The 15947-nt window shown below is 43.7% G+C and overlaps 1 protein-coding gene across 1 annotated transcript in view; it reads left to right on the plus strand.

Moving 5' to 3' along the window:
- gas2l1 (growth arrest-specific 2 like 1) overlaps positions 1-15947 on the plus strand; it is an 87335-nt gene that overhangs the window by 28336 nt on the left and 43052 nt on the right. The window contains exon 2 of the mRNA XM_034170306.1: positions 14574-14681. Within this exon, the coding sequence (XP_034026197.1) occupies positions 14574-14681 (108 nt within the window). The remainder of the gene's footprint in view (positions 1-14573; positions 14682-15947) is intronic.

The raw sequence follows: 15947 nt of genomic DNA on the forward strand, positions 1-15947 counted from the left end.
CTGGTGAAAATCAGAATTCGTCTCTGTCATTAGTGACAATTAGTGACGTTGAGCGACAATTAGCAACATTTGCCCAAATGGTTGCAAAAGTGCTTGCGAAATACAGTTGGCAAACATTAGCGACTGTTAGCAAATGTTAGCGACAGTGTTTGCAACAATTAGCAACTATTTGCCACTCGTTTGCCACTGTTGGGGAATGTTTTGGGCTTTTTGACAATTCTTGGTAAAATGCCAGGTGAGTGTCAGGTGAGTCTTGGAACTGAACCACTATTATCCCTATGGATGGATCACTGAGCTCAGATAACAGAGCTCAGAAGCCTTGTCTGTAGAAACTATATAGAAGATGTAGAAGATGAATTTCCAGATTATAGAAATGCATTCCTGTCAGGAGGACGCCCAACGCGCTGTTGGCCTTGAGGAAGAAATTTGTGTGGCTGCTGCTGCAGCTATCCTGCAACAGAAGAAGGGAGTTTGCTAGTGTTCAGTACTTGCAGAACAGACCTGTTCAAAATGTCAGATGTTACAAAATCTTTTGGGCCACATGTTGTTCTTGTTCCACTAATAAAATAAAAGATCTGTGACAAGTTTATTGTAGTTGGACATTGTTTAGGTGTCCCCCACAAAGCAACAATTTTCCCCAAACAAGCAATGTAGTAATCCAGTAATTCTAGTAATGTTCTCCTCTGGGTGACCAATCAACCACCACTTTTTGTGATTAGAAGTCATCACATATACCTGTAAAAGAAAAATAATGGCATCAGAGTCTTCTCCAGTTAGGGTGATGTTGCCTTGCCAGCGGAGGGAGAGGAAAATGTGTCACTCTGGGGGACCTATAAATCTTATCTGATTGAGTTCATATTTGGTCTGCCCCTGTAAAACCCCAAGTGGAACAAAAACAACATTTGGCCTGAAGTCTGTCACATCTTGTATTTTTTCACTATATAACATGAACAACCCTATTGCAGAACCAAACAGAACTTTAGCGACACATTACATCTGTTTGCAAATGCTTAAAACTACAACTTTTTGCAGAAAAACACATTTACATTGAACATGTTTAAAATTTCTTTGTGGCAAGAAAAATGGTTTGTGATCCTAAAAACTGTTTGCGAACTGCTTTTCCTTTTTACAAACCCCGAAGAAACCCAAAATTTGCTGTATTTGTCAGTGTTTGCCACTCTGTGAGATATGAGCTTTAGGAATTACAGCCATTTTTATATATAATTCCTCCATTTTTAGAGTCCATTAGTCATTGGAACTAAATACAAAACTAAATACAAGGATTATTGTTGGCTTTAATTGTTAGTTTTAGGATTTAGTTTTTCAGTAATCCTGCTAACAAATCCTTCACTTGGTGATGCAAGCATCAGATTTGACATGAATGTTCTTCATAAATCAGTGCTGGCCACTTGAAAATCCAATATGGCGGTCAGGTAGGAGTCAATGAAGAATTGCACAGGGGACAAAATCTAAAAATGCTCCAGTCATATTCAAGGCTATACCACATTATGTGTCTGGTCACAAAGATTGCAAAAAGGTATAGTTTGGATGATCTATGACTGAATGTTCTGGAGTTATGGAATAAAACAGCAAGAATGGTGACAAAGGTCAATTTCAGTTTGTACAGGAGTCAAAAGTTAAAGTTGCTCCAATTTTGGTCAAACGTGGTGCAAATTATTGGTTGAACTAATAGGATTAATAAATGGAATCGTTTTGACTGTGTTGAATGCTTGGTTTGCAAAGTAAATGTCAAACAATGTCGATGTCCACTGGATTCTGTTGTGTGGGCCGCTGAAGAGGAGGTACTGCTGGTCCACCACCACTAGAGGGCGCCCTGCCTGGAGTGCGGGCTCCAGGCACCGGAGGGCGCTGCCGCCTTACGGGAGCAGCCAGGATGACAGCTGTCATCTATCACTGGAGACAGCTGATCCCAATCACTGAGGAGGTATATCAGCAGGACGGCATCTCCACCTCATTTGCCGAGATATCGCTCTACCAAGGAGGTAACGAACTCAGCCAGCCCTTCATCATTTGTGAAAGGAACGTATTTGATAAGTATCCTAGTTACTAGACAGTGTTGTTTTCTGATTAGAGGTGGAGGTGGTGTTTTCCACCCCACGTGTTGTTGGGTGCAGCCGCACCCACGTCTGACTGTGTCTGTTCCTCGCCAGCAGTACCGGATCCGACCGCGCTCCGCCTTCCCCACGCTCCACGGCCCCTGCGCTCCGTGGGGCCACAGCTCCCCCTGCTGACGAAGCTATGGACACGAGTAGGGCAACATTTAGGGCACCAGATGCACAGAGGAGACGGGCCCACGGAGCTTGTTTTGTTTGTGGTGCAATAGAGCACCATATGAGAGACTGCCCCGAGCGGTTAAACTCCAACGCCCGCCCCTAGAAACTGGGCTAGGGGTGGGCCGAGACATTCACGTGGGACACACCCACATTGCCACACGACTCCCAGTTACAATCCTTTATGAGGATGTAACCCTGAAGGCCCCAGCACTGGTGGACACGGGCTCTGAGGGGAATCTGCTGGACAGCAGATGGGCTAGGGAGATAGGGCTCCCTCTGGTGGCGCTTACCTCGCCTGTGCAGGTTCGGGCACTAGATGGCTCCCTACTCCCTCCGATCACGCATAAGACACCACCTGTAACTCTGGTGGTGTCGGGAAATCACCAAGAGGTGATCGAGTTTTTTGTGACTCAGGCCACCTCCCGTGTGGTTTTAGGATTTCCCTGGATGTTGAAGCACAATCCCCGGATTGATTGGCCGTCCGGGGTAGTGGTTCAGTGGAGCGAGACCTGCCATCGGGTGTGTTTAGGTTCCTCGGTTCCTCCCGGCTCCCAAGCTAAGGAGGAGGTCAGAGTCCCGCCCAATCTGGGGACGGTGCTGGTGGAGTACCACGACCTTGTCGACGTGTTCAGCAAGGATCTGGCGCTCACACTTCCCCCCCACCGTCCGTATGATTGTGCCATTGATTTGGTTCCGGGCAGTGAGTTTCCGTCCAGTAGGCTGTACAACCTCTCCCGGCCTGAGCGCGAATCAATGGAGACCTACATCCGGGACTCATTAGCTGCCGGGTTGATCCGGAATTCCACCTCCCCGATGGGCGCAGGTTTCTTTTTTGTGGGCAAAAAAGACGGCGGACTCCGTCCATGCATTGATTATAGGGGGCTGGACGAGATCACGGTTCGCAACCGATACCCATTGCCCCTGTTGGATTCGGTGTTCACACCCCTGCATGGAGCCCAAATTTTCACCAAGCTCGATCTTAGAAACGCGTATCATCTGGTTCGGATCCGGAAGGGAGACGAGTGGAAAACGGCATTCAACACCCCCTTAGGTCACTTTGAGTACCTGGTCATGCCGTTCGGCCCCACAAACGCCCCCGCGACGTTCCAAGCATTAGTTAATGATGTCTTGCGGGATTTCCTGCACCGGTTCGTCTTCGTATATCTAGACGATATACTCATCTTTTCTCTGGATCCTGAGACTCATGTCCGGCATGTACGTCAGGTCCTGCAGCGGTTGTTGGAGAACCGGCTGTTTGTGAAGGGCGAGAAGTGTGAGTTCCACCGCACCTCTTTGTCCTTCCTGGGGTTCATCATCTCCTCCAACTCCGTCGCTCCTGATCCGGCCAAGGTTGCGGCGGTGAGAGACTGGCCCCAACCCACAAGCCGTAGGAAGTTGCAACAGTTCCTAGGCTTTGCTAATTTCTACAGGAGGTTCATTAAGGGCTACAGTCAGGTAGCTAGACCCCTGACAGCCCTGACCTCACCAAAAGTCCCCTTCACCTGGTCGGATCGGTGCGATGCCGCATTCAAGGAGTTGAAACGGCGCTTCTCGTCTGCACCTGTTCTGGTGCAGCCCGATCCTAGTCGCCAGTTAGTGGTTGAAGTGGACGCCTCGGACTCAGGGATAGGAGCCGTGCTGTCCCAAAGCGGGAAGACCGATAAGGTCCTTCACCCGTGTGCCTATTTTTCCCGCAGGTTGACCCCAGCCGAACGGAACTATGACGTCGGCAATCGAGAGCTCCTTGCGGTGAAAGAGGCTTTTGAGGAGTGGAGACATCTGTTGGAGGGAACGTCCGTGCCATTCACGGTTTTCACTGACTACCGGAACCTGGAGTATATCAGGACCGCCAAGCGGCTGAATCCCAGGCAAGCCCGCTGGTCACTGTTCTTCGGCCGTTTTGACTTCCGGATCACCTACCGTCCCGGGACCAAAAATCAAAGATCGGATGCTTTGTCCCGGGTACATGAAGAAGAGGTCAAAACGGAGCCGTCGGATCCCCCGGATCCCATCATCCCGGAGTCCGCTATCATGGCCGCCCTCACCTGGGACGTGGAGAAGACCGTCCGGGAGGCCCTGACACGAGACCCGGACCCCGGAACCGGACCGAAGAACAAACTTTACGTCCCACCAGAAGCCAGGGCTGCAGTTTTGGACTTCTGTCACGGTTCTAAGCTCTCCTGTCATCCTGGGGTGCGAAGAACCGTGGCAGTCGTCCGGCAGCGCTTCTGGTGGGCGTCCCTGGAGGCCGACGTCCGGGGTTACATCCAGGCCTGTACCACCTGCGCCAGGGGCAAGGCCGACCACCGCAAGACATCGGGGTTGCTGCAGCCGCTGCCCGTGCCTCATCGCCCCTGGTCTCACATCGGCCTGGATTTTGTCACGGGTCTTCCGCCGTCCCAGGGAAACACTGTCATCCTCACGATAGTGGACCGATTCTCCAAGGCGGCCCACTTCGTGGCCCTCCCGAAGCTACCAACGGCCCAGGAGACAGCGGACCTCCTAGTCCACCACGTCGTCCGTCTGCATGGGATACCATCAGACATCGTCTCTGATCGCGGTCCCCAGTTCTCCATGCATGTTTGGAGGAGCTTTTGCCGGGAACTGGGGGCCACGGTCAGTCTCTCGTCCGGGTATCACCCCCAGACCAACGGACAAGCAGAACGGGCCAACCAGGAGATGGAGCAGACCCTATGCTGTGTGACAGCCGTGCACCCGACGGCCTGGAGTACCCACCTGGCCTGGATCGAGTACGCCCACAACAGCCAAGTGTCATCAGCCACCGGCCTCTCCCCTTTCGAGGTGTGCTTGGGGTATCAACCCCCGTTGTTTCCGGTGGTTGAGGAGGCGCCCGTTGAGGGGGGGGTCCTGTTGTGTGGGCCGCTGAAGAGGAGGTACTGCTGGCCCACCACCACTAGAGGGCGCCCTGCCTGGAGTGCGGGCTCCAGGCACCGGAGGGCGCTGCCGCCTTACGGGAGCAGCCAGGATGACAGCTGTCATCTATCACTGGAGACAGCTGATCCCAATCACTGAGGAGGTATATCAGCAGGACGGCATCTCCACCTCATTTGCCGAGATATCGCTCTACCAAGGAGGTAACGAACTCAGCCAGCCCTTCATCATTTGTGAAAGGAACGTATTTGATAAGTATCCTAGTTACTAGACAGTGTGTTTTCTGATTAGAGGTGGAGGTGGTGTTTTCCACCCCACGTGTGTTGGGTGCAGCCGCACCCACGTCTGACTGTGTCTGTTCCTCGCCAGCAGTACCGGATCCGACGAGCGGAGGCAGAGACCACCTGGGAGTTCGGGACTTGGCGGTTCCAGTATTCCCGGGGTTCGGTGGCAGAGGAAATCGGGTGGTTCCGGTTCATCTTGGACAGACGTCTCCTATCGTCGAGCCTGCCCACACGACACCGTTGGAATTTAACTTGAGACCGAAATTGTGATTTGTTGTATTTGTTGTGCGTGTTCACAACAGTAAAGCCTTGTTATTTGACTTTCTTCATTGTCCGTTCATTTGCGCCCCCTGTTGTGGGTCCGTGTACTGACACTTTCCCAACAGGATTCTATGGCATGTGACAGATGTTACCCTGTAACGTGACAACTGAGCATGACACATGGTGCAAACTATTCCTTTTATAAAACCCTATTACCTCAACCAATAATTTGCATCACATTTTACAAAAATTGATGCAACTTTATCTTTTGACCCCTATACAAACTGAAACTGACCTTTGTCACCATTCTTGCTGTTTTTACCCCATAACTCCAGAACAGTCAGACATAGATAGTCCAAACTATACCTTTTTGGAATATTTATGATCAGACAAATAATGTGTTATACTTTTCAATATGATTGGAGCGTTTTTAGATTTTGACCCCTGTGTAATTCTTCATTGATCACTACCTGGCCGCCATATTGGATTTTCAAATGGTCAGCACTTTTTTCTCAAACACTGATTTATGAAGAACATTCATGCCAAATTGGATGCTTGCATCACCAAGTGAACAATTCTGGCCAGAAATCATACTTATCTGCTTCACTAAACCAACAAAGGGTCGTATCACATTACCTCTGTGACAAAGGGAATAACAAATTACATTAGACTTGTATTAGTAGAACAGCATCACAAACTAACACTGTGTATTTTGTTTGTTATAATAACACAAACAGAAATTCTGCTACATTACAAGGCATTAAAGTAATTGAGACTTTATCAGTTCCACTCGCATTTCCTCTGTGCGTCCTCTGGGTTTGCACAGCCATCAGGTTTGGCCCTTTAGATGTCTATAGGTCAGGAAGGAAAGGAACGAAGACTGTGATTATCCAGTCATTCTGTCCGGCCACACTGCACAGATATCTGAACTGTGAGTCAAACACACAGATCAAAGGCAGTGATACAGTCATCTCTCCTTCTCTGGACACTTTTACAAAGACATCTGTGCCTTTTGGTTGTCTTTCCCTTTCAAGCATCTGCATCTTGGCAATAGCATCTCTCACATGACCAGCAAACATTTATAATTCATCCATTTGATTTTGCAGCATTCCTGCACCGCTTCCGCATGCTTCTGTGTGACCTTCTTTCTCCCCTCCCGTTCTATCTCTTTCTGCTGCATGCACGCACATTTCTGTGTGTGCCTGAGAGCATCCACTGTTGATAAAGAAGAGCTGGGAAAAGCACACAATTCATGTCAATGGTTCTACTCTACAGAGTAAATACTTCAAAATGTCATTATTGATTACTGATACCCTGTGAGTCAACACTGAAAGATGCTCAGTGTTTCAGGCCGTTCTCTCCTGATCTCCACTGAACAACTCTGGTGGAGGTGTTTTGATGTGAGAGAGGACTTTACTATAGCACGCACGAAAACAAAAAGACAAACCGTACAGTTAAAAAGGGAAGGGTGAGGGACTGTGTGTCAGCCATAGCAGTCTTTCCATTAGCTCACTGGCTGGAGTTTTTCAAACATATTTTCAGCCTCTGTCTGATGACTGTAAGACTGAAATGGACAGTACTGAGAAAGAAAAGGTAGAATAATATTATCCACCTTTTTATGAAGCTAATGTAGGCCACCTGGGCTCTGTTTCATAAAGCACTCTAATCTTGTTTAGTCGAATAAACTCACTTAGTTGACTAATGTTTTGATGTTAGCTGTTGCACAAAGCGTTAGTCAGCTAAAGTTTCACGTTACCCAACTAAAGTTTTTAGCCTGGTACAGAGGAGGCTAATCTTATTTTAGACTACAAAACTTCAGTGTCTTACCTAAAAAAAAAAAAAGGCGGCTATCATGCACTACCACTTGATGGAACACTCAACAGCACCCCTACATCACTCGTATTCCTCCAAAAGGAGAGCTTCTTCCACTTTTGGCCATGGTTGCAGCAGACGACTGTCATGATGTGTTTGTGACAGTTCTCACATGAGCCACCGAGCATCACTGTTACGATAAGCAATGCTGTGTGCACAAAAAGGCTTGAGGGAAGTGTAGAAGAAACTGAAGCATGAAACTGCTAGGCTAAGAGCTAAGTATGTCATTCTACAGATCGTATGGGTCCATAAATGTTAATAAAGCCAGTTAATGAAACAAAGACTGGACAGTTCATGACAACGACCAACCCGGAAGTGAACAAAACTGTTGCACATTGGAGCCTTCTCTTGGCAGTGGCATGTGTGAGGCCATTATGCCCGTGAAAACCGTCAACTAAAGGCCCTGTCACACCTTGTTGATTTAGCCAGCATATGCCAATCGTTAAAAAAAAACGCTGGCATAAGTCCAATAAGTTAAGGGTAAGTTTTTTTTTTTTTTTCTTGATCACACCTGATTAATGCGCTGTTTAAACATTTAAAGCGCCGTCGCTGTCGGTGATCACCATGCTGACAGATCACACAGCACTTCCTTCAGATCACACCTAATCGCAGTCAACTGGGGCTTTAAAAGTTTAAATCATCACAGCGTTTCGTTATTCAGGTCTGTGATGACCTGATCAGGTCTGCTGATCAGGAAGCAGCCGCTCGGTGCTTTCAACATTTAAAGAGACAGCACTCCATTCATTCACGGCAGCGTTTCCCACAGCCAGTCGACTCATCAGCATTCTGTACACAATGAAAATGGTCCACCAAGATAAAAAATGAAAATAAAATAATGTTAAATACTCTGTTTCTGACGCACACCACACCGTGCAGTACCGACCTGAACCACTGGATGGAAACGGGGCTGTCGGCATATGCTGGCTAATCGTTAAAGTGGGACAGCTGCATTAATTTATTAGATGTATGACAGCACGTGCCAGCATTTTTAGTACGGTTGGCATACGCAGGCTAAATCGTCAAGGTGTGACAGGGGCTTAAAGTAAAATGGCTAATCTACAAGTTTAACCGTCGATGGGAAACAGTGATTAGATGGATAATGTTGGATGACTAATTGTAGTCGACTAAGTATGTTTAGCAGACTGAAAGATTAGATTGTTTCCCCGTCTCATAAAACAATCTAATCTTTCAGTCTGCTAAACTTACTTAAACTTACATAAAGCTTTATGAAACTGGGCCCTGGTGTCTTAAACAGCTATTACAGTTTGTAGCTAAAGACAAATTTCACCATTTCAGAAGAGATTTGCTTGTTGCTTTAAGTTGAAAGGAGCTGCTTTTTGTCACGCTTCCTCTTCCTTCACAAGGCATGTGTCTCTGTGTCTCTGTCTCTGTCAGACTGTGTGGGCAAGTCATAGAAATCCCAGTGTGGCTTCGCGAGCATGTGATTTCCTAGTTCTTGAGACAAAACTGTGAAATGAGCTGTTTCAACCCCAATTTTGCTTCTAGCGGGATAATTCATACATGCAAAGTCAGATCTGTTGGACTTTGAGGATGTTTAATTTGAAACCCTGACAGTAATTAACTGTAAAATGCAACAAAACACAATTTTGCACAGTAGGCCCCTTTAGCCAATGAACAAATTTATCATATTGAGATCCAGTTGCAGCAGTTAGGATCGGACCAGATCAAAGCATTTTTTGACTGGATCTTATCAGGTATATTAAACATGAGTCTGACAGCGATCAGTCCGAGTACTCTCTCACTCCACTTCATAATGTCTGCATTGATGAAGCTGTTGCTGCCATTCAGTCTGTGCTTTCTGCTATTTCGTTAACAACGCAGCGCTGTATATTTTAAAAGCACATTTATGCTCTGCTTTGCTTCACATATGCACAAAGTCTGTTTCTGCTGGATGGTGCATGTGATATGGTTCTTACCGGCCAATCACGTAGAGCTTTCCACATGAATACATGAGTTTTATTCCTGTCATTTTGTCTGTTTATAATAATAATCAGGGGTGCCACAAAGGGGAGAATAAGGAGAAGGATTCTAGGAGCCCATGATTGACAGGGGCCCAGAGAGGCCCCTAATACATTTATAATACTGACAAAATAATATGGGGAGTGGCCCAGTAAGATTTGTTTTCATGGGGCCCAAAATCCTTGGTGGCACCCCTGATAATAATAATAATAATAATAATAATATATATATATATATATATATATATATATATATATATATATAAAAAGCTTGATTAGGCGGTCCCTACTATAAATAGCAATGGAGAGATGACAAGGCTGATGTGGCAGAGCAGGAGAGATGTTTTCGTAAATGCAGGTGAAGTTGTGATTCCACCCTCTTTAATTAGTGTGTGATAGAAAGAAAGGTGCTAATTCAAGAAAATGACAGTGCGTCATAAATCCTCTAAACACAGCGTGGTGTAGGTGTTGTCGACTGATCTTACAGTGCAGTACATGTGTATTGGTTTTTATTCTTCCCATGCTTGTGTTCACTTTGCTGTGTCTTTCTGGTCGGCACATGCCTTTGTCTGAGCAAATACGCCAAGAAAAACATCAAAGTTGTCCAATCCTGTGAGAGCCCGAGCATGTGCGCTGAAGGAGTGGTTCTCGCTCCACCCTTTAGGTTTGTGTCTGACTCCAGTGCTTAATAAGCACCCCCAACCACAGCAAGAGCACCGGCTCTGATGCTATCGATTTAAAACCCATCTGGTGGCAAGGCCCACTGACATCACCACAGCTCTGGTTTCTCTCTCACTTTCAAATTAATATGATATCCAGACTAGAAACAGTATCACTAAAAGACCTCAGGAGAGGGTGTTCATAAGCATGTCCCCACATTATGGGGGTTTTTGTGGCAAAATTGTCTCACTATTTCTGATAGAAACAAATGCTTTTCATGTAGGAGGAGAGAGCAGCACAGCAGTGCACAGTCAGTGCTCAGAGAAAAGACTTGCCAGGAAGCTCAAGGAGTCAGGAAGCTAAGACAGTTCATTTTTATACAGTAAAATAGACTCATTGTGTTGCTGATACAAGTACATGGTGCTCAAAACCAGAGGTGCTGTGGGTCATGGTTACAGGTATGTGACTCAGCTTGATGTCATATGGGCGTATGAACAGGAAAAGGTCATTCTGGGTCTTTTCAGAGCTGAACGTCACACTTGTCTGTTCCGTCTTTTAAAGGGACAGTGTCTTATTCATATCTTATATAATTTGCAAAGTGTTTGTCTGTTTTTAACCCAACTCCTCCCAGAGCCTTCAAACCATTTCCACCAAACGTGATATGTAAATGACAGTTAACCCCAAAATTGCCTTTACAAGGCCTGTTTTAGCAAAGGTGAAGGTCATTGGGGTCAAATGTCTAAATTTAGGGAATAACCCTGTTGTGTTTGATTTGCAGATGTTCATGCTGGATTTTATGGTCACAAATTGAGTTTTATATAATGTAGGTGGGTCCTGGAATTTATTTATTTATTAGTTTATTTGACAGGGACAATGTACATTAATGAACATTTCTGTAAATGCACCAGAATTAGCCTTAGCAGCTATTTTTCATCTGCAGTCCCTGGACAGGTGGTAGCAATCACCCTAAAAATAAGTGTTAGTTAAAATACATACATAAAACACTTCACATTATTATGCAATTTAGTAAACATTATATATATATATATATATATATATATATATATATAGGTTAATATATTTTCTAAGAATATTCAGGCGATTTGGTGCTGACATGTTTGATGGTCAACGAGCCACTTCCTCAGATTAACCTTAAATGTGTTAAAAGTGGTAATTTCTCTAATGACCACAGGTACTGTGTTCCACTCTTGTGCTGCCCTCACAGAGAAAGAAGCCTGACCAAAAGCACTTCTCAGTGGGACCACACAGTCTCCTCTAGTGGCTCCCCTGGTGTTACGAACAGCAGCAGACCTTACATTCACAAATTGTTCCAGAGGGGGAGAGGACAGACCATTTATAACTTTAAACAAGAGACATAAATTTACATATTTAATCATATTTTGCCAGTTTAAACATTTATATTTTTGTAAAATAGCACAGTGGTGGTAGCGCTGAGGCTTCCTATCCAATACTTTGATAGGGTCTCTAGTGGCTTGAGTGCTGTTGCATTTGCATTGGACCATGTAGTCAGGCAGTATTTAATATGTGATAAAATCATTGCATGCATAAAAACTTTAGCTGCCTGTACAGATAGTTGAGGCCGTATATAACGAAAATTAGAGAGGCTAAATTTAACTTTGTGACACACTTTTTTAACCTGTGTTTTAAATGTGAATGTGTCATCAAGCCAGACCCCTAAATATTTATATTCAGACACCACTTTGATCCTTACCCCTGCCACATAGACATTTGGTTCAGTGACTAGACTTTTAGATCGTGTAAAAACATTGCAACAGTTGTTGATACATTAAGTTGTAAACAATTTTCCTCAAGCCATATTGTGACATCAGCCATGGACTGTGTTAATTTGTCACAGACCTGCTGTACATTATTTCCATGTACATAAAGAACAGAATCATCAGCATACATTTGAGTGAACAAATTTGGGCAGACCAACGGGAGATTATTTATATATAATGAAAATAATAGTGGCTCTAAAATTGAGCCCTGGGGCACTCCTGTATAAAGACAGAGAAAAGGTGAGTGATAATTACAGATACGACTCAACCCATTTTAACGCCCCAGGAGAAAAATTAAATCGTTGCAGTTTCATCAATAAAATATCATGGTTCATGGTGTCAAAGGCCTTTTTGAAATCAAGAAATATAGCTCCAACAACCCCACCTTTATCAAGTAATGATTTTATGTTTTCGGTGAGAAAGCAAGTTGCCGTTTCTGTGGAGTGTCTAGCTCTAAAGCCAAACTGCATCAGATGAAGGTTGAATGATGAGGTGTTGAGGTGTTGAGTCATTTGTTCAGCTACAATTTTCTCCAAGACCTTTGACACCGTAGACAAAATATTAATTGGACGATAATTTTGAACTGAAAACCTATCACCAGATTTGAACACTAGGATTACAGCAGCAGACTTCCATATTTTAGGAAACAGAGCCTGTGCAAATAATTGATTAATAATGGTTGCAATTGGGTTAATTAAAAATGCAGCCAAGTCTTTTAGCATTAGAGCATTCATACCAAAACTATCTTTTGTTCTTGAAGATTTTAGGGTAGAGATAATTTGTGACACCTGAGTTTCTGAGACACACTTAAAAGTGAAAGCTGGCTCCACGGTTACAACTGGAGAGCTCAGTGTGACATTAGGGGAAAACCCTTGGGCTATAGATTTGACTGAATCTATGAAAAAATTATTGAAGGCGACAGCAACCTCTTGTACATTACATGTGATCCTATCTTGAATTTTTATTTCTAATTGGGGATTAGCTTTTGTTTTCTTTCCTGTTAGTTTGTTTAATTGATCCCACAGTGTTTTAGTATTGCCATTTGATTTTTCAATTAAAGTTAAGAAAAGCTTGCTTTAGCTTTTCTTATACTTTTGACAATTTTATTTCTGAGAGTCACAAACATCTTTCTTGCAGTTGCTGTCTTTGTTTTAACTGCATATTTTAGAGCCATATCTCTTTCCTTCATTAGATTGATTATTTCTGAAGTAATCCATGCAACTGAATTTTTATTCCTTTTGTTTTTCATACTTACACTAAATTTCTTAATTGTATCTTTAAGTTTTGTTGTAAAGATTCCACTATTAGTTTGACAATCGTCTGAGTTTACTTCATTCCAACTGATTTGTTCTACAGTTAATTTAAAGTTGTTCATCTGACTCTTGGGAATTCCAACAAAAACATTAGATTTGCAGTTTGAGTTGAATCTTCGCTTTGTGAGTTTCCTGGAAACAAGTGTCAAGTTATGGTCAGAAAGACCAGTTAACATGTTGAAAGATTTTGATATTCTCTCTGGTCTATTGCTGAAAATGAAGACAATTTGGGTTTTACTTGATGCAGTGATTCTTGTTGGCCCATTAATTAGTTGTTGCAAATCAAATTTATCTGCAATTCTTTTAAGATTCTTCCTAATTTTTTGATTAGTCCAATCCAGATTTAGATCTCCCATTATAATTATTTCATTCTTATTATTGCATTCCTTTAAAAGCGTCTCAAATTTATCATAAAAAGTTACATCTGAGGGAGGAGGACGGTAGACCACAATAACAGAATAACTCATTTGTGGTGATAAAATAATGTGAACACCAAGACACTCCAAATCTGTTTCGCTTAACCATTCCATTTCACGGCATTGTATGTTGTCTTTAATATAAATCATTACACCCCCACCTTTCCTATTTTCTCTGTCTTTTCCGTATTCTGAATTGCTTGGCAAGGCCACATTTGCCAAAGGTCAATCACTGGAGCCAAGGTCATGTCTGCTTGTGTGTTTGTTGACTCACTGCTTCCAGGTCCTGTCGCAGATTTCTTCCAAATATGGTATCACGATGAAGGCAGACCCTGAAATTTTCCTTAAAGAATGAATTTAGGCAAAAATCAAGGTCAAGGGATTTAATATTCAACCACCTTTGGACCAAATGTGACACACCCTTAGGTGGATTCTGGAATTGCCCTGGCAAGGTCATCCAGAGGTCAATTATTTGGGTGAAGGTCAAGGTCATTGGGGTCACATGTCCAATTGCTGTTGCCCTTATCTTCATGCTCACAGGTACTACTATCTAGTGTTAAAAACTCAGCCTTTAAAGCACAAAACAGAGGTTTGGAAGGGGTTAGATTTAAGGGACATGAAATTGTTGATAAGGTGGCAAACTGTTTATATCAACTTCTTCAAATAAGTAGAAGCTGTTGAAGGGTGGATTACATCAGTCATGTTGTGCAAAAAGCCTGTAGATTTTTTTTGTAATAACACTGTTATAACTGAACAAAAATAAAGTAGTGTCTCTTTCAACTGATGTGTTTTGTTCTTGTCAGGTTCGTGAGATTCTTGGCCGGTGTTCCTGTCCTGCACAGTTTCCCATGATCAAGGTGTCAGAAGGGAAATACAAAGTGGGAGATTCCAGTGCATTAATCTTCATAAGGGTATGTCATCACCACAAAACATAATGCCCCTTTACTTCACAAGAACCACATCCAGATCCCAAACCTTCTGACTCAGCCCGCAATCAAATCAGAAGGTTCATTTAATTTGGTGCCTGGATATACGATATGTTTGAATTTTAGCCATTGTAGCACCCACTTTTAATGTGGGGGTGCTGTGCAACCTAAACTTGCATAAAACCTTCTTTTTTCACTATATACAGGTTCCCACTGCAAATGTCAAAGGCCTCTCAGTTTGCAGAAACAACCACACTTTTTTTCACAACTTCAACATAAAGTACATTCAAATTACCATTCACAGATGGCACATTTGTCTTACGGCCCAGTCACACAGCACACGATGATTCCTGAACGAAGGGAAAAAGTTTAAGAAAAAGTCACAATTTGTTGAGAAAAGATGGACGAAAAAACTTTATCACCGAACAGCCTGCGAACCAAGAGCACAAAAGGGACGAAAGAGGAACTTAACAAAACCGAAGCTAATGATCTCGATACATTAAATGAAATGTGCCTGGAGCCACAGCTGGAGCAGTGTGTGTCTGCATCTCTGAGTTCCAGGACTGGGAAGGAGCTCAAGGCGCCTGAGCCCTGGAGAAACTGCAAACAGAAGCTGTGGAGGTAAGTGCACACGTCGGTGGACCCACCTGCTCTGGTTCCTTGTCCAGAACAAAAGAGGGATCATCTCCTTCCTCACTGTCTGTCGACACACTGCACGCTTGTCTTGCTCCAATTAAAAAAAAAAAAAAAACTCTGGTGTGCCATGTTCACTGCTGTATCACTGTACTACGTTACTAAGCTATATATATATATATTGATTTATAACAGAAAACTGTCAAAAGGGGGAATAAATATAAGTGTAAAGATGATTGAATATATCAGAGCAGTAAACTGATCAGTGCATGTGAACGCGCATTGACTCCCCATGTGCGGTTATTTCACGAGCTGCAGCTGATCCACAACATGAATTCTGCCTTCCAGAACAGCTCTTTATATAATCTTTTGGATTATCTACCTGTTGCCACATGTACAGAATTGGATTGTTGTTCCTACACTCATATTGTTATATTTAATAAAAAATAATAAGCGCATGCAGGAGCTGCTGCTACCGCTACTGCTGCATTCAAATACCGTTGGAAAATACACAACTTTTTTGTTGTTTCAAATTCAGCAGTTGCTTGTGGCAAAATAATTAATTGTATCCACACAAAAGATTAATTCGTCCCTATGTAAGGTGCCTGAGCCCATTGA

Source organism: Thalassophryne amazonica, chromosome 5 (genome assembly GCF_902500255.1).
Source record: "Thalassophryne amazonica chromosome 5, fThaAma1.1, whole genome shotgun sequence".
NCBI classification, from domain to species: domain Eukaryota; kingdom Metazoa; phylum Chordata; class Actinopteri; order Batrachoidiformes; family Batrachoididae; genus Thalassophryne; species Thalassophryne amazonica.